General features: G+C 43.7%; 1 protein-coding gene across 2 annotated transcripts in view; it reads right to left on the reverse strand.

Annotated features, from left to right (window-relative positions):
- Positions 1-10,607: 10,607 nt before the first annotated feature.
- Positions 10,608-26,823, reverse strand: part of LOC141497777 (maestro heat-like repeat family member 5) — a 117,704-nt gene continuing 101,488 nt past the window's right edge. For both annotated transcript variants that reach the window (XM_074200589.1, XM_074200588.1), the window contains 5 exons: positions 16,820-16,975; positions 13,808-13,930; positions 13,427-13,529; positions 11,883-11,957; positions 10,608-10,846 (listed from right to left, as the gene is read on the reverse strand). In XM_074200589.1, coding sequence (XP_074056690.1) covers positions 10,752-10,846; positions 11,883-11,957; positions 13,427-13,529; positions 13,808-13,930; positions 16,820-16,975 — 552 coding nt within the window. In that variant the 3' untranslated portion in view covers positions 10,608-10,751. The remainder of the gene's footprint in view (positions 10,847-11,882; positions 11,958-13,426; positions 13,530-13,807; positions 13,931-16,819; positions 16,976-26,823) is intronic.

Raw genomic sequence — 26,823 nt, forward strand, 5'->3', positions numbered from 1 at the left:
TGTCTTCTGTCACCTTTGTTCATTGGAATGGAGTGAGGTAAAACCTGGAGTTGCTTGAATTTATATTTTATTATTAGTGATCTGGAGAATGTTTTCATGTGCTTATTTATATTCTGCAAATCTTCCTTTGTAAACAGTTCAGTTTATCTTTGACCACTTGTCTATTGGGAAACACCATGATGTGCAATGCCCACCCTGAGGGTTGGGAGTCAGAACTAGGTTTTCATTCTAAAATATTGGCTCACTATAGAAATAGGGGCTCTTCTTACTAGACTTTATCATTAAAAGGTGGAAGAGAGTCACAGGAACTTGTCCCATGGCCCGCGTCCAAGGGGGATGCTTCCTGTGTTGTCTTGCAGTCGTGTCTGACTCTTCTTGACCCTGTAGACACAGCATACCCATACTGCCTATGGGCTATGGGAGTGCTTCAGTGACTGTCCATCAATTGGGGCATGGCTGAACAAACTGTGGTATTTGTACATTATGGACCACTACTGTTCTATTAGAAACCAGGAGGGATGGAAACTCAGGGAAGCCTGGAACGATTTGCATGAACTGATGCTGAATGAGATGAGCAGAACTGGAAGAACATTGCACAACATAACAGCAACTTGGGGGTGATGATCAATATTAATGACTTGTTCATTTCATCAGTGCAACAATCAGAGACAATTTTAGGGTATCTGCAATGGAGAATATCATCTGTATCCAAAAAAAGAACTGTGGAGTTTAAACAAAGACCAAAGACCTTTAATTTTTTTGAAAAAGTTATCTTATTATGTAATTTTGCTATCTCTTACATTTTTTCCCTTAAGGCTATGATTTCTCTCTCAACACATTTCAATTTTGATCAATGTATACCATGTAAACAATGTAAAGACTATCAGACTGCCTTCTGTGGGTGGTGGGAGGAGGGAAGCAAGATTGGGGGGGAAATTGTAAAATTCAAAAAACAATAAAAAAAATTGGAGTGTCTCACTATTTCTTTCTCCAGTGGATTAAAATAAATAGAGGTTAATCAACTTGCTCAGGATAACACAGTTAGTAAATGTCTGAGGCTAGATTTGAACTCAGGGCTTCCTGACTCCAGGTCCAAAACTCTGTGCACTGTGGAACCACTGAGCTGCCACCATGCAAACATAATACAAGGTAATAATTTTGTCTTGTGGTGCCAATATTAGACTTATGCTTAAAAGAGGTCAAAGGAAGTGGAAAAGGACCCATATGTACAAGATTTTCACAGCAGCTCTTTTTGTGATGGCAAAGAACTAGGGAAACAGCTGAACAGTTCTGATATATGAAGGGAAGACTATTGTACTGTAGGAAATGATGAAGGGGAAGGTTTCAGAGAAACCTGGGAAGACCTGGTTGAACTGATGCAAAGTGAAGTGAGCAGAACCAGAATAATTTAGGCAATAACAATAATATTTCCAAGACAAACAATCTTGAGAGGCTTAGAAATACAATTACCCACCACAACTGCAGTGGACAAATGGATAGCAGACAGAACACCATGTCCTCCTCCCTAAACACATGTCAGACTCAGGATGCAGATTGAGACACACTTTTCTAGACATGGCCAATGCAGGAATTTGTTTCCTCCAACTATGTATATTTGTTATAAGGACTTTGCTTTCTTTTTTTCTTTTCCAATAAGAGTAATTAATCGACAAGACAATAGCTAACATTTTATGGCATTGTAAGGTTTGAAAATGTTGTACATATGTTACAACTCATCTGATTCTCAGATTGTTGTGAAATGCTATCATTATCACCACTTCAAAGATAAAGAAATGAGGCCCAGAGAAAATAATTGACTTGTCCAGGGTCACTTGATTGAGTTGAAACTCAGCAATCCAAGTCCTCGGGATACCTGGCTGGATAGGAGAGACAGAGAGAGCTAGGCAGAATGGGAGAAGAATAGAGATTGTTTCCTTCTTTGTCTCAGCACAGGACTTTGAGCATAATAGGTGCTTAATGAACGTTTGTTGGGTTTTTTGGTAGGCATATATCATTTTTAGCTTGAAGTGGGATGAGGAGTGGGGAGAGGAGAAGGGAAATATTTTTAGAACAAAGGCACAAATGTAGGACAGGGCAGGATGAGGTTGGGCAGAATAACCTTTGAATGTCAAAGTTGAGTCCTTCATTATTAATCATAAATAGCTTGAATGCCATGGTAAAGGGACCACCATTAATGGATGCTGTTCCATCTTTTCTCACTTACTCCAACCACAAAGAGAAGGGCAATTTCTAATGGGATAAAAGGAAAGAGCAATGTCTTTTGTTGCCAGGGCTTAAAGGAAGACTTTGATACTCAGTTCCTATGGACAACCATCAAAGACTGTGGGGAACATCATCCCTGCTCTGAAATCTCTCTCACCCACCAAGAAGAGCCAGAATCCAGTTGGGAGAGCTGTTTGACCTAGACCAAAGTTCCCAGGTCAGAGTTACTTGATCCAGATCCAAATTGCCCAACCTGGAGTTCAGTTTGGATCAGAGTCATCTGGCCCTGAGCTGCCCATCTTGAAATCCAAAGCTGAGCTCCAAGGACTCAATGGTCAGGCATGTACTGAATTGGACAATCAGTCCAAATGCTCTGTTAACCACCACACTCAGCTCACCTGTCTTTGTATAGAGAATAATATGAGAACTCTGATACACCTGTCCCATTCCTAGTAGGCTAGGGTTCCCAGTCAATCTACAATCCTTTTGGCTAGTCAAGTCTTACCTCCTCTCTGGTCCCTATGATGAGACAAAATGCCCCCTTTTCTCCATTCTCTTCAAAATCTGGTCCTTTGTGCAGCAGAGCCCTACCCCTCCTCATTTATGAATTCCAACAAACTCAATTCAATATATTTTTTTATTAAATATTTTATTTCTTTTTAGTGTTACAATTTTTCCCCAATCTTACTTCCCTCCCCCCCCACCCCCTCCCACAGAAAGCAGTTTGTCAGTCTTTAGTTTGCTTCCAAAATTCAATTCAATTTGATTCAATACACATTTATGAAAAATGGCCCATTTTGTGCTAGGACATTGTGCTTGTCTGGTACTGGCACTGGACAAAAGTGAGACAGTCCCTGCTTTCAAGGACCTCACATTCGTCCTTGCTGGATCCTCACTCTATTGCTAGGAAACTCCACTTTCTCTTTTTCTTCATATCTTCTTTATTTTTCTCATTATATACATATTTTATTGGTTTTTCCAACTACATACAATGGTAGTTTCTATTAATCATTTTTTTTGCAAAATTTTGAGTTTTACAATTTTTTCTCCCTCCCTCCCCCTCCCCCAACAGAAAGCAATCTGATATAATCTTTACATTTGCCTTCTTGATATGCATAGATCAAAATTAAGTGTGTTGTGAGAGAAGAAATAGTTCCAAAAGGAAGAAAGTAAACATTAGATATAGCAAAATAATGTAATACATAAGATGATTTTAGAAATTGCAGATAATATGCTTTGGTCTTGGTTTAAACTTCACAGTTCCTTCTTTAGGTACAGATGGTATTCTTCATCAGAGATCCACTAAAATTGTCCCTGATTATTGCACTGGTGGGATCAGCAAGTCCATCAAGATTGATTATCGTCCCATGTTGTTGTTAGTGTGTACAATGTTCTTCTGGTTCTGCTCATCTTACTCAGCCTCAGTTCATGCAAGTCTTTCCAAGCTTCTCTGAAGTCCTGTCCCTCATGATTTCTTATGGAACAACTGTATCCCATCACATACATATTCTACAATTTGCTCAACCTTTCCTCAATTGATGGATGGCTTCTCTATTTCCAATTCTTTGCCACTACAAACAGAACTGCTATGAGTATTTTTGAACATGTGAGATTTTTCCCACTATTCATGGTCTCTTCAGGGTATAGACCCAGTAGTGGCGTTGCTGGATCAAAGGGTATGCACAGTTTTATTGCCCTTTGGTTCTAATTCCAAATTGCTCTTCAGAAAGGTTGGATCAGTTCACAGCCTCACCAACAACGCAGCAGTGTCCCAGATTTTCCACATCCCCTCCAACATTGATCATTGTCCTTTCTATTCATATTGGCCAATCTGAGAGGTGTGGGGTGGTACCTCAGAGATGCTTTAATTTTCATTTTTCTAATCAATAATGATTTAGAGCAATTTTTCATATGACTATGGATAGCTTTGGTTTCCTCATCTGAGAATTGTCTTTGCTAGTATCCTTTGACCATTTGTCGATTGAGGAATGACTTCAAACTCCAATTTCTCCCGAAACCTCTTTCTCTCAGGCTTCTGTCCTCTTATTGAAAAAAAAAAAGTTTCATTGATTCTCTCTTTAAGCAAAACCAATGGATGTATTGGTCACACCAGCTGTTAGACTGTTGGCACCATTCCCCATTGGTCCTCTGACATTTGGTCATTTCATTGATGCAGGTTTCAAAGCATTTCAATGTTATTTTCAAATTCTTGATCTCACAGAAACCCAGCTGGCTCTAAGTGATGCTGGAGAAACGTGACTGGCCTCTCCAGTACTGGCCTCTCTTTTTGCTTCCCAGCATATACGGCAAAGAGGGATTGGCTACTTTGCCACCTACTGTTTCTTCCAGGTCTTCCCTCTGTTGTCATTGTTCACCTAGGTGAATATTTGCTCCATGATCTGATCCAGATCCTTGCTGCTACTGGCTTCCATGTCCTTTCCTCCACACTACCGCTCTGTTTCTCAGAGATGAGTTCATGACTCAGTGACTCCAAACCAACTCCTGCCCCCTCGTATTTAGGGAATTTCAGTTCACAAGTCAATCTGTCTTTAATCATCCTGGCCTCCTGCTTCATTACCATCTCTACTCCCGTGACACATTTCTTCACTTGACCTCAGCTGCCCAGAGAAATAGTCATATCTGAGTTTCATGAGTGTACTTTACCCTCAGCACTTCCCTTCAGCAGTGATGGAACATCTGTGCCTAAGGGAAAGACAGATGTTAATGTACAGAGTGGGTAAGGCTGGCAGACACAAGCTTTTAGTTTTCGGGCCCCTAAATTGCTCCCCCTAAAGTGTTAATTCAGTGTGGCCTTTGCTCAGTCCTCACTCTTCCTGTCCTCAAAGTGGTGTTTGATGCCGCTGATTGCTGTTTAGTTATTTCAATAGTGTCTGACTCTTCATGACCCCATTTGGAGTTTTCTTGGCAGAGATATCAGAGTGGTTTGCTATTGTCTTTCCCAGTTTATTTTAAAGATGAGGAAACTGAGGCAAGCAGGGTACAATGACTTGACCTAGCTGTCCTTGTTGCTGCTCATTGTTTTTCTGACTTATCAATGACCTTGCAGTGGACCTTTTCCTGATACAAGTTGGAAATGACCCGCTCCATGAAGTTCACACAATCTTTTGTTCTGTGCCTCTGCAAAACACCTGGTGAGAAGGACTTCAGGTTTTTCTGGACACAAGACTTTGTTTTTAATATCAAACTGACTTCTCAACAACTCCAAGCTTTGTTCAGGGGGAGATGGGGGTGGGGCGTGCACTTTTAGTGGAAGCTCACATGGGCAGATGTGAAAAGGACAAATGTTAAAGGATAGAGGAAGAGAAAGAAAGGAAACAGCTGTGGAGGCAAGGAGGTTCAATGTGGGATAACGTTCCACTGAGATGTACAGACAGAGCTTTTCCCCTCCTCACCTATGAGAGCACTGATTATTAACAACCAATGATTTAGGGAGATCCAGAGATCCCCTCTTATTTCTAAAGTCCTGATTTTGAAAGTTCAGTTTCTAGAAGAACATTGATGATGACTTTGGACTGACCTTCTGGTTTAGACTCCACCCTGGTGGGAAAGGCCCTGTGCTCTACTCAGCTTTGGATTGGATGCAGTCTTTGAATAGATTGCCAAAGGCAAGAGTGGAGTAACTTAGAAGCAAATGACATTCGAAGTTCAATTGAATAACTTCAGCCCCTCACTGTAATATTCATTCTCTCATTAATTGTTAACCAATCAGAGTCACCCTCAGGAACATCCCTCTTCCAATGATTATATAAACTGTGAGTCTGCTGCCATAAGGGTCTTTGATCTAGGATGCTGGTATTATTAAGAAAATGATGCAATTATCCATAGATTATATCTCTCAGACTTTCTAATCAACATACCTAGTGATTGGCAGGCTCCGGAGACATTGAGGCTCCAACATGATGTCATATACTGAGGCTCCTCCTCCTCCCTACCTCTACCAGGCCTTGGCCTTGTCATGACTTGGTGACTTAACTCTGGAGAGCAGTAGTTACAGAATCCTGAAGGCTCCCTAGTCCATTAGATGGTGGGGACCCTGATGTTAATCTAGAGAGATTTTTGTGGTTCTCCCTTGGATGCATTTCTATGGCATGGCTCCTTCCATCCAAGATTGGGTGAGGGGTGTGACTCCAGAATGGGGTAGGCCTCACAGCCTTCTATTCCCAGAGATTGGTTAATTTGGGGGGGGGGGTCACAGATAGAGTATTTGCTATTTAATGAACTTTTCTGGTGTTTACCCTGTGTTGTTATTTGGGGCAAATTGTGCATTTCCTACTGTGATTTGTGTCATCTGATTAATAATTGCTAGTCTGGGGTCTGTCAAGTAATTAGTGGTTAATTCCGAGAACAACAGGGACTCACAACAAGAATTTAAGTTGATTTGAACCCACACTGATTACTAACAACTGGAGGTCATACAAAGGGGCATTAGACATATAGCACACGACACTTAATCACCCTCCACTTCATTTCATCTGTAAAATGAGGTCTCTGATAAGATGTTATGTATGATCTTAGGCAAGTCACCTCTCCCTGAGCCTCAGTTTTCTCCTCCATAAAATGAAAGTGATTTAATTAGCCAGTTTTAGAACTAAAGTCCTACATGTGATTAGAGCCAAGTCACTTCCTCTCCTTGGGCCTCAGTTTCCTTCTCTGTAAAATTAGATTGGACTAGATGGCCTCAAAGGTCCCTTCCAGTTCTAGATTTAGTTCCAAAACTTTAGATTTGATTATACAGCTTGGGAGACCCTGGCACAGGACCACCCAGCAGGGTGTGCCCTCATCAGTGAGGGTGCTGCACTCTATGAGAAAGGAGGAATTGAAGCAACTCAAAGAAAACATGATATACACAAGTTTATAGTACCCATCCCAGGTGTTCACATGGACTGTTTGTGCCTAACATGTGGTAGACCATCGCAAGCTCTGGTCTGACAGTTGGATACGCTGTCATTTGTCTCTAACGTAGTGATTGTCATTTTGATCTTCTTCAATAACCAAGGACAAGAACCAAGATCTAGGATCCTAAGTATGATCTTGTTCTTCCTGGACCTCAGTTTCCTCCACAGTAAGATGAAAGATTCCTTCCAGTTCTAGAGTGGGGTGATTTGTAGTTATATATTGGTGTCTCGAACCCCTTTAGATTGAGAATGTCATCATGGCAGACACCATACGTTCTAGGTGTATCTCTCCTGATACTCAGCATATGCTGAAGCATTTGATGTATATTTGTTGAAATGAGTGACTCAGGGGGTGGCTAGGTGGTGCAGTGGATAGAGCACCAGCCCTGGAGTCAGGAGGACCTGAGTTCAAATCCAGTCTCAGACACTTAATACATACTTAACCCCATTGCCTTGCAAAAAAAGAAAAAAAAGGGAAATGAGTCACTTACTCTGCACCTCATTGGTACTTGCGTATTTAACTTATGAGCCCCAGGGCCTGGGCATTCAAAGCCATTTTCTATATTTTGTGTGCTGGAGTTTAGGCCAGATCTTGGTAAGCCCTTCAGCCCCCAGGCTCCCCCATAGCCCAGTCTTAGCACTCAGCCTATGGACCTGACCAAGTCAACCACACCTTTGACATGGCCCAGACGCCCCAATTCTTTGAATTCAGTCAGGCAAGAAGAAGAGAATCTAAAGTGCCTTCTTCATGGCTGTGAGCCCCAGATGTGTGTACAATTTCTGGAATGTTCAGCCTCTAGGGCCCCCCTTCCAAGAATAATACAGTGCTGATGACCATTCAACCCTGACCTATACAGAGGAACTGGGACCTGGGTTGGACTAGGAAGTCCATATCAGTACTGGGAAAGGGAAGGCCATGGACAGGCCCCAGCTCAGGAAGAGAACAGTTGGATCCTGGAGATAGAGGCCTGAACTGAGGAGTCAACTTTTGACCCACCTTCCCACTGTACCTAAAGTTTATGCTACCCTCAATCAGCACTCTTCTCCACCCCCAGCTGACCTACCAAAGACCCACCAAGTCGCCTGCCAAAAGCTGGGGGCATCTCTTCCCCCTGGGGGGTGGGGGGTGGGGGTGAGGGTGGTGCTTATCCAGGCCCAAGGCGTGCTGGGAAGCAGGCATATTCACTTTTCTTTGGGGGCCAAGAGGTGTGCTGGTGTTCCCCTTTGGACACAGCCCCAACCCCCAGGTGCCTGACTTTCTGGTCCAAAATCATCCACGATGTGGGTCAGAGGGAAAGAAGGCTTCATTTCATAGGAGAGGAGGGGGGTGGTTTAATGTCTACTGCCAAGATCCAGTCAAGTTCCCCGTCTGAGAGAATTCTTGGAACTCCAAAGAGCCAGGAAACTCTCTTGGGCTAGCCTAAGCCAGGGCCACCTGCTCAAGCTGTCTCCACCCCGCCCCCCCCCCCCATCACTCCCCAGCCTTGGCCTCATGTTAGCCAGAAACATCAGCCTGAGCCCCTGACCCTACCCCCACACTGGACTGGAGTGCAATCAAGAGCCAGGTTAATGAAATTCAGGCCGAAGCACAATGACAAAAGCAGGCGAGGAGGAGACTAGGGTCCATAACTCTGCTCTGTGTTGGAGTTGCCTGGAATCTGTCAGGGAAGGCTGGAGGGGGGGGGGGGGAAGGAGGGAAAGAGGAAGGGAGGGAGGACGTTCTGTGGATGCTGGCTTCCAGCAGACACTGGGGTCTCAGAGGTGGGGAAAATGAAGAGCAGGAAGAGGGGGGAGGAGGTTAGGACATAGGGCCCAAGCCAATGCAGAGCTTGTGGGCTGGATGGATGTTTTGCAGGCAGATGCTTTTGGAAACTAAATGATGTTCAGAACAGTCTGCTTGAGTTGCCTGGTACCCATCCCCTTCCATTTTCCATTCTCTTTCCCCTGCCCCCACCCTCCAAAGAAGTTGCTAACAACCTTCCAGGGCCTGGATGAGGCTCAGGAGACCTGAGTCTGGGCCCCAGCAATCCTAGAGGAATATCCTACAGGAATAGATGGAAATTTCAGCTCCACCATTAGCTACGTGACCCTGGACCTGTTTTCTAATGTAGAAGATGAGAACAACTCTACTTTCACTCCCAAATTCACAGAATTGTAGGGAAGAAAATTCTTGGGGGAGGGGGGCAACTGTGGGTGGCCTCCAGGCTGTATCGGGGGCTCTCTTCTCTTTCCCCATTCTCTCATTTGGTGATCTCATCAGCTCCCAGGAGTTCAATTATCCTCTCTATCCAGATGGCTCTCAGATCTATAGCTCCAGCCCCAATGAGTCTATGGAACTCAAGTCCCACACACCAAATGGAAGGCCCATAGGCATCTGAGGTTCCTCTTCTCTCTGAAGTGAGGGCGTTGAACTCCATGGATTCTGAGGTCCCTTCTAAATATGACCCCAAAAGAACTCACTGGCATTCTCTTCCACCCAACCTTGTTCTGGAGAACACTAGGATCCAGTCACCCAAGTTCAGGAGCTTAGAGTCAGCCTCACTGTCCATGCCACCATATCTTATCAACTGCCAGGTCTTGGTCTTCCTACCTCCACAAAGTGGTTCCTACCTGTGTCCTGCCAGGGTTATGGTAAGCAACTCTACATCCTGCCCCCCACCTGCTTTAATCTCTGTTGGCTAGACTACAGACTTTAGAGTGGGGATTTTATCTCGGAACTACAACTCTGGGGACTGAGTTCCCAAGGATTTGAAATTCTAAATATTCTTTGCTGTTTTAGGTAGATGAGTAGGTTTATACTGAAGTAAACCCAACCAGAGAGAAGCTCATTGCCTCTTCCTGCAACTTGTGGTGAGTCCAGTCTTTTCATAAGATCAGCACAGGCTAGGCTATAGGGCTTTAGATGGATCTCATTGTGTGGAGGGGGAAGGTTTCCAATGGTTGAGTGGGACAGGCAAGTTAAAGTCTGCCCCCCCATCTCATTCCCCCCAAAAGCTGCATTCACATTTACATACACAAATAGATATACTTTTGTGTAAACATTTTAATAGTTTTGAAAACAAATTTTTATTTTATAATTTTTAAATTATAATTAAGAACTATTTTAAACATTTTTTTGAAAACTTTTGAGTTTTAAATTTTCTCACTGCCTCCCTCTTCTCTCCCTCCCTGAGACACTAAGCAATGAGATCTAGATGATAGTTACACTCTTAGAACAGCAGAAAACAAAACAAGGAATGGGAAGTGACTTTGTGAACTGGATTGGGACGTTAAAGCCAGACTTGGGTTCCCTGGGCCTGGCTGACTCTCCTAAACTCCCCCCTCTGCTCTATTCTATGTGGACAGACCGATCTCATTTGGGGCCCTCCTCCCCCCCTGATGGGCATGCAGCCTTGGTCCTGGTAGGCCAAGGAACCAGCCGCCTCCAGGCCAGGCCTGGCCCAGTAAAAGAAGAGGAGGAGAAAGGTCTTGGAGGGAAGACATTAGCCTTTAATAGTTTTGGGGGAAAGGAAGACTCCAGATGGTAAGGGGAGGGAATGGACAGATTGCTGGCTCCATGAAAGCCCTAGAGGGCTATGGCTGGGGCTGAAGCCGAAGGTCAAAGTCCAAGGTCTACATTAGCTGAGCCATCCTCTGCAGGCTGGTGAAATGGGCAGTTGCCACATGGCGGATGAATTTCTCCTCATCCTCTTCTAGTTTGGCAAAGGCTGAAAGAAAAGCAGAAAGGCCACAGGTGTTCAGTGTTGTGCGGTGGTGGTGGGCTGGGGCAAGCCCAGGCCTTGTCCGACATTTCTTTTGGCCTTTTTGGTTTCCAAAGCTCCTTCCTCCCAACTGCTTTCTCAGGTATTTAGCACCATTTTACAGATGAGGAAACTGATGCTCAGTGAGAAGTGACCAACCTAGAAGCAGTTTGTTACTGAATATCAAGAGCCAGGAATCAAACCCAGGTCTTATTGGAGGCCCAATCTAGAGCTCCAGATGGGTCTCAGTGAGGAAACTGAAGCTAAAAGAGATCAGAGGATCAAGAATTTAGAAGTACATCATGGAATCTGGAATCTACAGCTGGGAGAGATCTCAACCCTCCAACACATTTTACATAGGAGGAAACTGAGGCCCAGGGAGTAGAAACTGTGATCCAAGGAGGAACCTAGATTTACAACAAAGGTTCTTAACCTGGGGTCCACCTGGGTCCCTTCTAATGGATCCACAGATAGATTTCAAGGGAGCAAGGAACTAGGATGGGGAAAAAATGTATGTGTAATTGATTGTATATATTTAAAAACAATATTTTGAGAATGGTGTCCATAGACTTTAGCCTGCCAAAAGGGGTGCAAGACAGAAAAAGAGGGCCCTTTATTTTACAGATGGGGAAACTGAAACTCAGGGAGGGGGGATGACTTGCCTAAGGTAACATCAGAGGCAGGTACATGACAAGTCAGCATTTTGTTTGCTATATCAGGGTCATTCTTGCCACTAATCCATAAGGTCACATGATGAGTCAGCTGCACAACCAGGATTTCAACCCACATCCAGAAGCCTTCACATTTAGGGCTTTACTCAGTAATCCTTTCCTGCCTATTTCTACATAGTCCAAAGTACCCAGGGAGGGTGGACACGTCTGAATATCCCCATTAGACAGGGTGGGAAAATGAGGCTTACTGTAAAGTCTGCCCAGCTGACTCTCTTAGATAGGGATATACCCTCCTTTATCCTGTCCCATCAAATCCCAGCACCCCCACTTACCCTCATACAGAAGAATCAACCCTTTTCCATCCAGCACCCTGGACACCGCATAAGGCAACAAGTTGATTGTGTGTCCTAGATTGAGAGGCAAAAGCAGTAGAGGCCTGAAGGCTGGAGGCCACCTGAGTCAGGTACAAGTTGGGGATGGGATGGGGTAGGATAGGAGCCAATCCAGTTGACTAGGCATTTATTAATAGTCTAAGGTTGTGAATGGGCTAGACAAAAAAAGTCCTCCTGCCCTCTTGGAGCTTACATTCTACATATCTGTCAAGATCTACTGATTTTCCAGCCTCTCTTTCATTAGATTGTGAGCTCCTGGAGGGCAGGGACTGAGCTTTTTGTTTTGTTTGGGGCCTTTCCTTGCATCCCCAGTCTTGGGCACAGTTCCAGGTCATAGCAGGTGCTTTAGAGGTGTTTATTGATGTATTCTTTTTTTTTTTCCAAGGCAATGGGTTAAGTGGCTTGCCCAAGGACACACAGCTAGGTCATTATTAAGTGTCTGAGGCCGGATTTGAACTCAGGTCCTCTTGACTCCAGGGCCGGTGTTCTATCCACTGTGCAACTAGCCGCCCCTTTAGAGATGTTTATTGATTGATAGGGTAATTTGCAGGGGGGAGTGAACATTACAAACTAAGGGGACAGCTAATCAGTAGCACATCTAGGGTTCTAATTCAGGGTTTCTGATGACAAATTCAATACTTTTCCCCACTCTGGTCAGGAGGCTGACCAGCTGAATAAGTGATAGCCTAAGTTCCTAAAGTAATTTGGGAGTTGGGGTTTGTTGAATGTCCTTCATTCTCAAAGAGTATCAATGACATCAGGAGGGCGATATCTTGACTTCTAAATGAACTAGATTTACATGAGCTTTGAAAGTTATCAGTATCACTCTCTTCCTCCAGAGTCATTAGAGTCCAGTGACAAGATATAGGCCAGGATGACTGCAGATGGGCCCCAGGAGAGGGAGAAAAAATAAGGCAACTGAGGGCCAGAGAAGGCATGTGACTTGTTGATATCCCACATCATGTCAATGGCAGAAATGGTCCTAGAACCCAATTCAAACCATCTCTGTCACTGGGCCCCAGTGACTGCTGTGATAAGGAGCACAATGGAGCACCCAGGAACCACCTGTACCCAGCTGAAGGCATTCCCACCCAACCACTCCCATTTTCCTCCATAACTTTCCCACCTCCTTCCCCCAACAATATGGCTATTATTGGCAGATGGGGTCCAAGGAGGTTTCTATCTCAGTTTTTCTATTTCCTTGGGGCCTTGACCAAATTCCTTAATAGGCTTTTCTCTCCTTCTTTATAAAAGGGGGAAGGACTGGGGCCCTCTGAGGCCCCTCTCCAATCTTGGTCCTATAATCAACTGAAGAAGGAGAGTCTGTAGTAGCCAGTGGAGAAGGGGGACTGTTCATGGTGAAGCCATCTAGGGACTCTAGAGAAGCCTTGGCTTGGGCCAGAGGCAGGACGCAGTGGAGAGAGAAGGGCCTGGCACTGAGGTAAAAGTGAGGCATGGCAAGGACCCTGCCTCTGGGGCAATACCTATGTAGAGGGCTGCAGCTGTCCGCATGCTCCACTGTTTGCTGTAGACATAATTCAGGGCCTGGGATAGGAAAAGGTCCATTTTGGAGAACATGTTTTCCATCTAATAGAGAGAAAAAAGCAGTCTGAAGGTTATGGGCCTGGCATCCAATAGTGGCCCGTTGCCTTTGGGCCAGTCCAAGCTCTTTAGGCCCATCAGTTTAGTCTGCCAAGAACTAGTGCCTATGAGACACTGGGGAGAAAAGCCTTAGGGGCCCTGAGGACAAGGGGACAGGGTCCTGAGCCTTGAGTCCAAGCAGAGTTAGGGCATACCAATGAGTACCCACCATGCAACTTCTGCCCCCCCCCCCCCCCCCCCCCCCGCTAGACCCATTCTCTTACGAAGCACTTCCAGATGTTGTGCAATGCCTGCAGGCCCTCCTCCCAGGCAATCCGACGGAAGAGCTTCTCCAGCTCTTTCCACTTTAGGAAGCTGGCACAACGGAAGAAGGCGAACTTGGCTTTCTGCAACACACAGGAAGCCAAGGTCAGGGAAAGCCCTGGGTGGGCCATGGGTTGGAAGAGAGACTCAGCTCTCTCTTTGTCTCTTTCTCTCCTGTCTCTGTCTTTTTCCCCTGTCTGTCTCTGTCTATCTGTCTCTCTCCAATATGTACATCTGAGATAACTATAGTCATCACTATGTCACTCCGTCAGAGGCCACAGAAGTATCCCAGGCCCCTCCCCATCCTGTCTCCCAGGGCCCCTCCAAGTTCCCTCTCTGACCTGGCCTCAAAAACCTCTCTGTGAATAAGGAGACCAGCTTGACTAGAGCCCAGAGTCTAGATTCTCAAGCAGGCCATGTCAGGTGAGATCTGCCTATGGGTGGGCTAGGGTTGTGGACATATGCCTGTAGGCAGTTGAGTACCGCCATAGGCTTCTAAGCAGGAGGATACTGTGATGAAAGCTAGACTTTAGGTAAGGTGGTATTCAGGGCAGATTAGCTGGAGGAGGGGAGTCAAGTCAGTAAGCTTTTGCAGCAGGCCAAGAGTGAGGTGCCAAGGGCATGGGCTGGCAGCACCATTGGAAATGCCAGACAGGCAAGATTTTGAAAGAAGAAGCAATAGCACTTGGTGAAGGGCTGACTGTGGCAGAGGGAGCAGAGAGCTAAGTGGAATATGAGAAAGGCTGATAGTCCTGGGAACCTTTACACATAGATGGCAAAGGCCATATCAGGGGAGCTGATTTGAGAAGGGAAGAAAATAAAGGGGTCCAGCAGGGAGGCTGGAACTAGGATCCATGCCCACCCTGCTGGAAGAACATTTATCCATGTGCAGACCTTTATGCACAGGCTTTTCTCCACATAAAAAGCACACATCACAGATGCCTGCCCACCTCTGGCCTTCAATACCTTCCTGGTAAAAAATGGAAACTATAAATACAAGAAAGAAAAAAAGAAAAGAGGGAGAGAACCAATCAAGGAGAAGGTGAAAATGGAGAAGCCAATGATAAAACTACTCCCAATCACCCCCTAAAGCAGCTCCAGCATGGTGGAGAGGTGCCCCTGGCCAAGAAAAGGGATAGCAGAAATCCCCTGGGCCTCAATTGTCGACACATTGATGCACAGATTGAGTAAGAAAAAGCCCTTGAGGTCCTGAAGGATTTCAGGGTCTACCAAGTTGGGGAGGAATTGGGCTCGTGCAACTTAGTCCCAATAGGCAAGATGAGGACAAAAGCAGGGGGGGAGAGTAGCGGGCCAGATTGCCTTTCCATGCATGGGAATATGCTCGTTCTACTCAGAGCCAGCCTAAAGCCCAAAGGATGGTCCGGAGGAGGGAGAGGAGCCGCTCTCTAGAGATAGACAAAGGCCATTGGGGGGATTCTCAGTCAAGTGCAGGTTGGACTGGACGGCCTTTAAAGCCCCTTTAACTTTGAAGTTTTGTGAGTCTCTGAGCCCCGTTCCTGGCCTAGCCTAAGGTCCCTTTCCTTGGCTGGGCCTCCTCTTCCCCTCTGGGTCCTGGTCTTTCTTGGCATTCATGGGATCAAACCTCTTTGGGCCTTGGTTCAGTCTGGTCAGGACTGGAAATTTTTCAAGAGACTAAGGAGAGAAGAGCTACAAAGAGGTGAAGCCTAGTTTTCAGAGCCCAGGGGCCTCATTTTGCAGTCACCAAAGAGGACTGGCTCAGTTCACAGCTGCTGCTGCAGGAAGAACCTTTCCTCCTCTTTGTGTTCTCCCTCATGGGATAAGGAGTGAGGAAATAGAAGACAAGGAAGCTGGACTGGAGAGGCAAGGGGGAGGAGAAAGGGGGGCCTCTGGAACCTTTAGGGAGGCAACAGGTTGGGCCTCATCATCCTGGTCAGACTCTGAAGGGGCTAGCTGCTGGACCTAGAGTTCTAGTTCATCTTTGAAGTTTGGAGAAGGAAGGAAGAAAGGAGAAAGCAAAGAAGGAATGGAAGCAGGAAGGGAAGAAGGAAGGAAGGAAGGAAGGAAGGAAGGAAGGAGGGAGGGAGGGAGGGAGGGAGGGAAGGAAGGAAGGAAGGAAGGAAGGAAGGAAGGAAGGAAGGAGGAAAGGAAGAAGGGATGAAAGGAGGAGGGAGGTAAGGGAAAGAGAGAGGGAGGGAGGAAGGAAGGAAGAAAGTTAAGGAGGGAGGAGGAAGGACAGCAGGGAGGATGAAAGGAAAGGAGGTAGGGAGGGAAAGAAAGGAAGGAGAGGCAAAGGCAGGACCTTAGAAATATCAGGAAGTGGGCCCAAAGACAAACCTAAGAAATTCCACTTCAACTTCCCAAGTTCTTTTCCATGGGCAGCCATATGTTTTGGGCAGGAATACCTGAATGGGTTTGCCTTGAGTGGCTGAGGTGCTAAGAGCAGGGTTGTATATTGGCAAGCACACAGACCTTAGTGTCAAAGGCTCTGGGTTTTCATGCAGGAATTTGTTTGGTCAAATTATTGCCTTGCCTGAGTCTCAGTTTCCTCCCTTGTAAAATGACATTTTATGATAAGAGATATGAAGGCAGGGACCATTCAAGTCAAAAGGAGAGCCCCCAAGAGAAAGAAGAAAGAGGAGAAAGAATGATAATAGAAAGTTTTCTATCCCTTTGTCCCTAATCTCTCTCCACAAGCCCTGTCCCTATTATGGGAACCAAGGAACCAGGCAGGAGCCATGGAAGCTAGAGGCCCACTGGAAGGGTCTGGCTAAGGGCCCATCTCTACATACGTACTTACTATGCTTAACAGAGCTAGCCTAGTTCTAACTTTAAGTCTACATGGTAGATACACAGTACAAGAATTATTCTAGACAAGAAAATTGAGGTTTAAATAATGTGGCCAAGGTCACACAGCCAAGAAAACCCTCCACGCACACATCGCCTCTGGGGACTAGGTGGCCTGGCAGTGAGGCCCAGGACAGCCAACTCACCTTCACCACATCCACTTCTTGATCCATAAGGCGGAAAAGCAGGGGGATGAGGCTCCGGCAGACTTGTTCTTTCATCAGGGGTGACTCCTTGGTCTCTATGCTGCCCACCAGGATTCCAAAGACATGGATGGCAGTACCTCGGATAATTTCTCTGTCCTGAGAGCCACATGGGTAGAAGGAAAGATTGCATGATGGTGGGGCTTATCACACAAATGCCTAAGGGCTAGGCAGTGACTGAGACACAGGGTAGTCTCAGGAGCCATTGATATTCGCTATCTGGGCTGACCCTCCAGAGTGGCCATGCCATGTATGAGTACCCCCAAGGTTCCACCAAGGCATTCACACCGACACAGTCACTCCCATGAGACCTGGATTCCAACCCATCCACCCCAGCAAATTGACTCACGTTTTTGGCTTCTCCAGGGGTACTCAGTCCAGAGGTGAGGCCAGATCTGCTTTAGAACTCTTTGAATTTGGCTAGAAGAGCATAGGCCTAGGATGGGGTCCCAGGTGCCTAGCCTTTTGCTTCCTTTGCTCTTGACCCTGCACCAAGGCATGCTTCCTACCTTGCCAAAATCATCTATCTATAATCACACATGTGCACTCACAGGTACATAAACACTCTCCTGATCCCCAAGCACTCACAATCATTCATGCATTTGTACATCTATATAGTAAGTAGTCATGGACCTCAATGTTGCCATCTATAAAATGAGGGAGGTAAGTTACATGTTCCTCCCAAGCTCTGCCATCGTAGTCGAAGGTTGCTCCAAGATTTGACATTCTCTGTTCTAAGGGCCCTTCAGACTCTGCCATTCTCCCTTGTGAGTCTTACTGCCTCTTCTAGGTCTGCCATTGTATGATTCAGTAGCATACTCACTCTAAATCTCATAAACTTGACCATCACACCAACCCACACACTTGTCATTTGTCACTCTGTGCATAAACCCACACAAAATCATCCCAGCACATACATATTACCTCATCTAAGTATGCACATAGACACATAACTTTATTCATCCATGTCTCAGGGGCACACATACATATAACCACAGTCCCACATGCAAGCATATACATCACCATCACAGAGATCTAAGCTCTTGTCCACAGATACAATTAACAACCTACTTGCACATATTTAGCCCCCATATTCAATTCATCCTCCCAATTTACTGAAGTCAGAGGCAACTCCTTTCCTATCCCAAACAGATGCAATAGATTCGACACCCTGGAGTTCCAATGTGTCACTTGCCAACCTGACATGGCTCCAGTCCAAGGGTTGGTAAACTAGTCTATAATGATCCTGGCAGTCAGCCAGACCACCTAGCAGCTCTGGCATAGAACAGAGAAAGCAGTCAGTGACAAGATAACTAGATCCAGCAAAGCCATCATCAGGTTAAGTGATAATGGCACAGGGCAACTGGAAGGCACGCTGATGCTCATGAGATATGTGTCCTCTGTCTAATGTTGCTGCACATTTAGGTCTGCTGATTTCACTTGACTTTGTTGGTTTTTTAGGCTCAGGCTATAGCGATGGCTGTTAATCATTTTGCATAGACATCAATGCTTATTGTTAAGTCTCAATTTTACAGAGGCCTCTTGTCTAAGCTAGCCTGGCTTTTGTTAGTTGGCCGTGCTTTGTGGTTTCTGATTGCTTGTTGTGTACTATGATTAGGTATCTACTTTTGACTTGGGAATGTATTCTGTCCTATGAGCATGTTGTCACTCTTGGCAGATGTTCCAGATAGTGTCCTGTCTATTGCATGGATGGTTACTGAACATTTGTTTTATTTTAGTTTCAATAGTACTGTAAGTTGGTTATTTGGAATGCTAGGAAAATCACTCTTCTTGTTTCAAAGAGCTGATGTCTGCATATATACTATATAAATATGCTTGTATAGTATATACTGTACAGTTATAGGTTTCAAGCTTGTCCCTAGCTGATTTTTTCAAGGGACTGCAAAGAGTTTCAGCCCAGGGGAGATATGCAATCTATGACATAAAGCCCATTTGCATAAGATTCTCCTCTTAGTGGAGATCGATTACTCAATGTTTTATGCCTATGGGAGGGCCCAAGTTGGCAGGAGTTTGAGAGGAAAGAAAGATTTTCGACTTCCATCTTTGAGAAAGAAGACTTGTCATTCTATATTCTCTTTCGGTACCCAAAGGGAGAGAAAGACTCTGGGAAGAAGTCAAAATATAGAGGACTTGAGTGGCTTGATCATGTCCCATGTCCCTAGGGATTTCAGAGAATTTCTCCTCAGGTGACACATGAGATTGTTTCTCTTGCTTGTGCTGAGATATATCACTATCAGTGGAAGAGCGCATTCACTCTGGGTATTATCTGCAATATTCTTATTGGTTGTGTATCTTCTCTGATTTCTGTTTATGAGCTTGGATAAATGAGTTTATTTGCTATATGTTTTTAGTGTGGAATTAGAATTTGGTGGGAAGGGAGTTAAGTCTTTCATATTTAACTTGGGTTACTTCTTTCCCATTTAGGGAGAGTGATTAGACACAGCTTCCACATAGAAATTATCATGCTCGCTTCGGCAGCACATACACTAAAATTGGAACGATGCAGAGATTAGAAATTATTTCCCCTAGACTAAAAATACTTAAGGAGGCAGACAGATAAAATTTTCACCTAGTACCGTTTCTCTGAGGAAAAAAAGAAGTCAGTTTCTGGCTCCAATCTCCTACTTCCCCTCTTGGCAGTAATAAAAATCTCCCTCGGGAAAGAATGGGTGAAAGAGAACCCAGAGATATCTATTCATGCCTCGCTGTGAGCCACATCTAGACAGATTCATGTGAACACATATAATCTACATGGGGGGTGTAACCCACACCCCTTACGTGTGCATGTTCAGCCTCCCAGACATAAACAAAGCCACAGAAGAGATGAGAATATGTATGTCCTTCCTGTCTTTGCAGAAGTGGAGAACTACAGGTATTGAACACTGACTGGGCTGTCAGACTTGGTGGATGTTTTGCTAAGCTTCCTTTTGCCCTCTTTCTTTTTTATTCCTAATTGCAGAAACTGGTTCTCTGGCTCAGGGAGGGGGAAGGGATAAAGTTGGAAATCCAGGTGATGTAAAAACAGAAGATATCAGTAATTTTTTTAAACTGCAGTTATTTTAAGGACAAAAAAATGTATATAGATGCATGGATGGTCAGCTTCACATATATAAGCCATTTAGAAGCAGACTCTCCTATTCACATACCTCCACTCCACTCCCTATGTACACACACACACACACACACACACACACACACACACACACAAACACACACACACACCATATAAATAGAGTTCCTCATTCTACACGTACACTCAGAGATTTATAGTCATTCACAACCACACAAACATTCCCTTGTATAGAAAAACCCACAGTACTACAGAGGCGTATTCACCCTATAAGCAGACTAAAAGCCACTGGCACCCATTTCACACTCAGCTCTCTTGTGCACACATATGCATATGCTTAGAAGCCCTCAGTCCCATGGCTAGAAGAACCACAATATCACCAGTCCACATGCACCCATCTACTTACACCTTCTCTCCCCATTCCATCCTCTTCTGGGCTTACATCATCTCCCCCCCCCCCAATACATACACACTCATCCTCAGTGCCTTATCCACAAATACAGAGGGCCATACACATACATACACTACCGCTCAAGGTATATTCTGAACATAACAAGGGCTTCATATTCAAGGCAACACTTGGAGCAACACAGAGTTACTTTTTGTCTTGCTGGAACACCCAGATCCCTCTATTCCCCACCACCCAACTTTGCTATAATAACACTGGTCACTTTTCTAACCAAAACACAACCTTCACCCCCTCTCACACAATACACTTAAACGTACCTTTGTGCACAAACATCCTTATCAGGATCCACTCTCATCCTTCTAAGCATTGGCAGTACAACATACAATTACATGGATGCCGATAAACTCACACACAGGCATATGGCTAGATCGCCCCATCTCTACAGGTGCCCATATTATATGTATCATAGGCAGACTGTCTTTCCCACACTTGTGCATGATCATAGGCATGCACACTCACATTCACTGATGTTATCTCTAAGCATTTAATGTTCCACCCTCAACCTTTCACATGTACCACACACACTCAGATATATAAACATCCCCACACACTCACAGAGACATCATTACCCAGGATTAAACCTGGGCAGCCTTACCCCCAAGGATGGCCACACACAAGCTCACAGGCACAAGTCTGCCTACTCTCCTGTCCATACTTCTCCCTACATTCACCTGCATGTGGCCATCCAGACACTCAGGGGCCATTTGCACACATTATGCATACAGACAAGCAATGTTATATATCTCCATATGTATTCCCATTCTTAATTATATTCACTTATCAACCTGTGCACTCACAAACACACATTCAATCCCACAGCCAAAGACACATACATACCCAACCACAGGCAGTCATACACTCATCGGGATTGCCTGCCTGTGCCTATCCATTCCCTTATACCCCGACCTTGGGCCCACGTGCACACAAATATAGCTGTTGAGTCCCACATTTATACATCTTCTGTATACATACACAGACACATACATGATCCATATCCTCATATATGCCATGTTAGAGAGATTGTATATCTACCACTGAGATGATCATGGAATCAGGAACTCAAACTTTGACCACACTGGCTACATGATACTGGACAAACTCACAGTGCTTCAGCCAACTCTAGAAGACTAGAAGCTTGGAGAAAATGGGAGTCTATGTGCTAATTAAGTCACAGACCTAGACAAAATATATGAATATTTCTGTCACCATATTCTCTGTCCTGTGTATACAAAAGATCCCAGTACACCCATGTGCAGACACTCATTGGTAAACTGCATGGAAATATATCTGTGTATCCAACTGTCCATATATATATGCAGATATATATATATATATATATATATATGTATAGTGCATAACACATATCATAAACATACTTATCCTCTGTATGAAAAAGCATGCAGAAGCATTCAAGTATCCTCTTTTTCCTCCATGACATGAACATACATTACAGGTATAAATTACATACTTCCACCCACATCCCTCTTTGAAGCAGCCATCCAAACACAATCCCATGTATGTGTATATATACACCACCACTACCACCAGACACAGGTGTCATTGCACCTTTAACAGTGTGGATCACAACAAAATGCAGCAAATCCTCAAAAAGATGGACTATCTCACTTGTCTCCTGAGGAATCTGCATCAGGTCAAGAAACAACAGTTGGAGCTAAACATGAAACAACTGATTGATTTAAGCTTGGAAAAGGGGTATGACAAGGTTCCATACTGTCACCTTACTTTTCAAATTTATATCCAAAGTACAGCATATGAAATGCCAGGCTGGATGAATCAAAAGTTGAAATTAAAGTTGCCAGAAGAAACATCAATAATCTCAGATTTACAGAAGCTACAACTCTAATGGCAAAAAGGGAAGAAGAATCTCTTGATGAGGTTGAAAGAGAAGAGTGTAAAAACTGGTTTAAAACTTAAGGAAAAAAAAATAAGATCTTGACCACTAGTTCCATCACTTCTGGCAAATGGAGAAAGAAAAATGGAAGAATTGTCAGATTTGACATTGCTGGGCTCAAAGGTCACTGTGGACAGTAACCGCAAAGCATGAGATTAAAAGATGCTTGTTCCTTGGAGCGAAAGCTATGACAAATCTGGTCAACAAACTACAAAGCAGAGACAACACCTTGCCAATAAAGGACTGTAGAATCAAAGCTATGGCTTTTCCAGGAGAAATGTATCACTGTGAAAATTGGACTATAAGAAAAGCTGAGAGTTGTAGAATCAATGCTTTTGAATCGTGGCACTGGAGAAGACTTTTGAGAGTCACTTGAATAACAAGGAGAATAAACCAGTCAATACTTAAAGAATCAATTCAGGCTTTTCACTGGAAAATCAAATTCTAAAACTGAAGCTTAAATACTTTGGCCGCATAATGAGGAGATGGGATTAACTGGAAGAGACCTTGATTATGGGAAAGACCGAAGGCAAAAGGAAAAGGAGACAGCAGAGGATGAGTTGGATACATAGTATCATAGAAACAATGTACATGAACTTGGACAGACTAAATTTTAGTGGAGCCCCATATCAAGATAAAGTCGAAATGGTACAGGATTTAGACATAAAGGGTGATACCATAAGCCAATTAGGAGAACAAGAAAGAGACTGTCAGATCTACAGAGAAGGCAGAAGTTTCTGACAAAGTAAGAGACAGAGAATATTATAAATTACAAAATGTATGATTTTGACTACATTAAATGCAAAAGTTTTTGCACAAATAAAACCAATGCAATCAAGATTAGAAGATATGAAGAAAGCTGGGAAACAATTTTCACAGCTAGTGTTTCTAATAAAGGACTCATTTCTAAAATATGTAGTGGAGGAGCAGCTAGGTGGTGCAGTGGATAGAGCACAGGCCCTGGAGTCAAGAGTACCTGAGTTCAAATCTAGCCTCAGACACTTAATAATTACCTAGCTGTGTGGCCTTGGGTAAGTCACTTAACCCCATCACCTTGCCAAAACCTAAAATAAATAAATAAACAAACAAATAAACCAAGCAACCAACAAATAAATAAATAAAACATGTAGCCAAATTTATAAGAATACAAGTCATTTCCCAATTGATAAATGGCCAAAGGATATAAACAGGCAGTTTTCACTGCCACAATTTAGTTCTAGTTCTTCTTTCACAACATGACTAATATGTAAATATATGAAACACAATTGCACATGTACAACCTGTAGCAAATTGTTTGCTGCCATGTTGGGGGGAGGGGAGGGAGGATGGTAGAAAAATGTGGAACTCATAATCTCATGAATTATTGTATGTTGAAAACTATCTTTGCATGTAATTGGAAAAAAGTAAAAGCTTTGTTGAAGAGATCATTGAAAAAACTAAATCTTAAACAAGAAATTAAAACGTTTGGAGGTGGGCGGCTAGGTGACTCTCTGTGACCCCATTTGTGATTTTCTTGGCAGGGATATTGGACTGGTTTGCCATTTCCTTCTCCAGTTGATTTTCCAGATGAGGAAACTGAAGCCAACAGGGTAAAGTGACTTGCCCAGGGTCACACAGATAGGAAGTGTCTGAAGCTAGATTTGGGGGTGCCCGGGTGGCACAGTGGATAGAGCACCGGCCCTGGAGTCAGGAGTACCTGAGTTCAAATCCGGCCTCAGATACTTAATAATTGCCTAGTTGTGGCAAGCCACTTAACCCCATTTGCCTTGCAAAAACCTAAAAAAAATTTGGAGGGACAAAAAAAAAAAAAGAGAGAGAAAGATAGTTGGAGGATAAAAGGAACTGGTGTGCTCCAGTCCCATGGGGTTACAAAGAATCAGACATGACTGAACAACTGAGCAGTAGCCACAGTTCCAAAAGTCTAAGATTTTTGTTTCATAGATTATTTCAAAACAGAAAAATGGTGAAGCCATTATTTTCCTGATACCAAATAAAGATAAAACTGAGAAAAATAAAACTATAGGCCAATATTATTGCTTATAGAGGCAAAAAATTGAATTAACTCAAACAGGTAGAATGTAACAGGATATCAAAATAACTAACCATCACCACAAAGTAGAGGTTATTACTGGTATGCAAAGTTAGAAAACAGTCAGGAAAAGCAGCTAATTTAGTAAATCATATCAACCAGATGAAAACAATAAAGGTTACATGATCATGTCATTAGATAAAGCCAGAAAGGCTTCACTAGGCCACTTCCATGTTACTTTCTAGAATTAGACACAAATCATAATAAAATTCTTATGGGAATGAGATTGTCAAGAATATCCAAGAACTATGAAAAAGAAATGGGGAAAGTATATTTGGGGGGAGTAGTATAGCACTAGCATATTTCAAAACTCCCTAAAAAGAAATAACTATCAAAACTGAAACTGTAAGAGTAACAGCATTGGTACTGGAATAGAAAAACAAATGAATGGTGAAGAATAGACAATGCTACAATTGCTGGGAAATTTGGAAGGCTATATGTGTTTTGAACTGTATGTCATAGGAATATAATACAATTAACTCTAATGAAACAGTGATCTAAGGGAATTTTTAATTATTTTATCTTAGATTAAGGAAAAAAGGAATGATTTATTGGTCTCAAATTTTTAAAAGAGGAACATTTTTATCAAACAAATAGAAGCAATTATCAGAGGTAAAATTGGTGGGTTTAAGTATACAACAGGATTTTTTAAGTTAATAGTATTTTGTTTTTTTCAATTATGCAAAAGGAATTTTTACAAAACAAAACAATAATACTACTATAAAAGAAAAGAAACAATTGAGAAAAAATTGTAGTAAACATATTCAGAATCTATGAGGGACATGTATATTCACAAGATTAATATGTATTCCCCAATGGAGCAGTGATCCAAGGACAAGGGCTGATAATTTTCTTTTCCTTTTTTGTTTTTGGTATTCTTAAAAAAACTTATTTAATTTTTTCCCCCATTTCATGTAAAACCAATTCTAACAGTTTTTCAAATTCTGAGTTCCAAATTCTCTCCTCTGCCCTCAATAAAAGGGCAATCAATTTGACAGAGCTTATCCATGTGTCTAAGCAAAATATATTTCCATGTAAGTCATTCTGTGAAGGAAACGAGAAAAACACCAAAAAAAATAAAGAGAATGTATCTTTGATCTTCATTCAGGCTCTACCAGTTTTGGAGATAGATAGCTACTTTCAAAGGGCAGATAATTTTCAAAGGAGGAATTAACATAGTTAATAACTATATGAAAGATGCTCACGTTCTCTAACAATTAGAGAAACACATAAATCAAGACTAGGTGCCATCACAGTGCACAGAGTGCCAGATATGGAGTGAGGAAAATGTGAGTTCTAGCAGGTTTGAGGAAGGATGAAAGGGTTTGGAACAAAGACCCTTTGTGTTGAGTAGGTAAGTGAGTAAATAAGGTATAAAAGTATTGCTTTGCTGCATGCAGTAAGGGTCCAAATGAAATTACATAACACCAATCTGTAGTGGATCCAGTCAATTCAGTTTTGTGATTTTCTCTAGCTTTGTAGTTTTGTTCAGCATCGCAAAGGCATAGGAGTGGTGGGAATGATCCAGGGCTCGGGGCCCTAGTCAGTAATGGGATAAAGGGGGCAGTGTAGACTTAAGTGAATTTACCATGGAATTAAAATGGGGACTGTAGCCTGTACAGGGGTGGTGGCCTGAGATGGATTCAGGAATTAATGGGCACTGTGAGGAGAAAGATCAGGGTATGGGGTTGGAATGACAACAGATTGTGATCAGCTAAGTGATCGCCAGAATTCCTAAACAAGCAAGTGGAGAATTGGTGAGTGATGGGCAAGATCGAGGGATGACCATCTCCATGTGGCAGCTGAGGTCATGGGTGGAAGAAGAGGTCGTGGGAAATGAGCAGGTGAGGAAGTGGACGCTTGAGAGAGAATCCAGAACATATGCTGAAGTTCCCTAGTATGAGGGCAGGAAGTGAGCCAGAGCCAGGCCCGGAACCCTGAGTGAGACAGGAAGGAGAGTGTCCTGGAGGTCTCTAGGCAAGAGCTAGTAGAATGTTGATTGGATGACAGATATGGACTGAGGGAACCTCCAAGCAGGCGAGGTTACTGAGTGATGGAGGGAAGAGAGCTTCAAGTCGCAACGGGAAGCATGGGCTACTCCAACTCTCCTGTCTGGCCAGGAGAATAAGTGAGGTTGGAGCCAGTGCTGGAGGCCCAGGAGGCTGGGCCAGCAGGCAGGAGGGAGGGAATCAGGGCTCAGGGAGAGCCATAGGAGGGAAGGAGTGGGACAGCAGAGGTTTCAGATGAAAAGAAGTTGGGACTTGAGGTGTCTAGGTCCCACAGTGATATAAAACATTAAAAGCAGGATTTCAACCCCGCTGGCCAAGCTCCAAGTTCTGCTCTGCCACTTACTGCCGAGTGACTTTGGCTATATTTCTTCACCATT

This window comes from Macrotis lagotis, chromosome X, assembly GCF_037893015.1.
Source record: "Macrotis lagotis isolate mMagLag1 chromosome X, bilby.v1.9.chrom.fasta, whole genome shotgun sequence".
NCBI classification, from domain to species: Eukaryota; Metazoa; Chordata; class Mammalia; order Peramelemorphia; family Peramelidae; genus Macrotis; species Macrotis lagotis.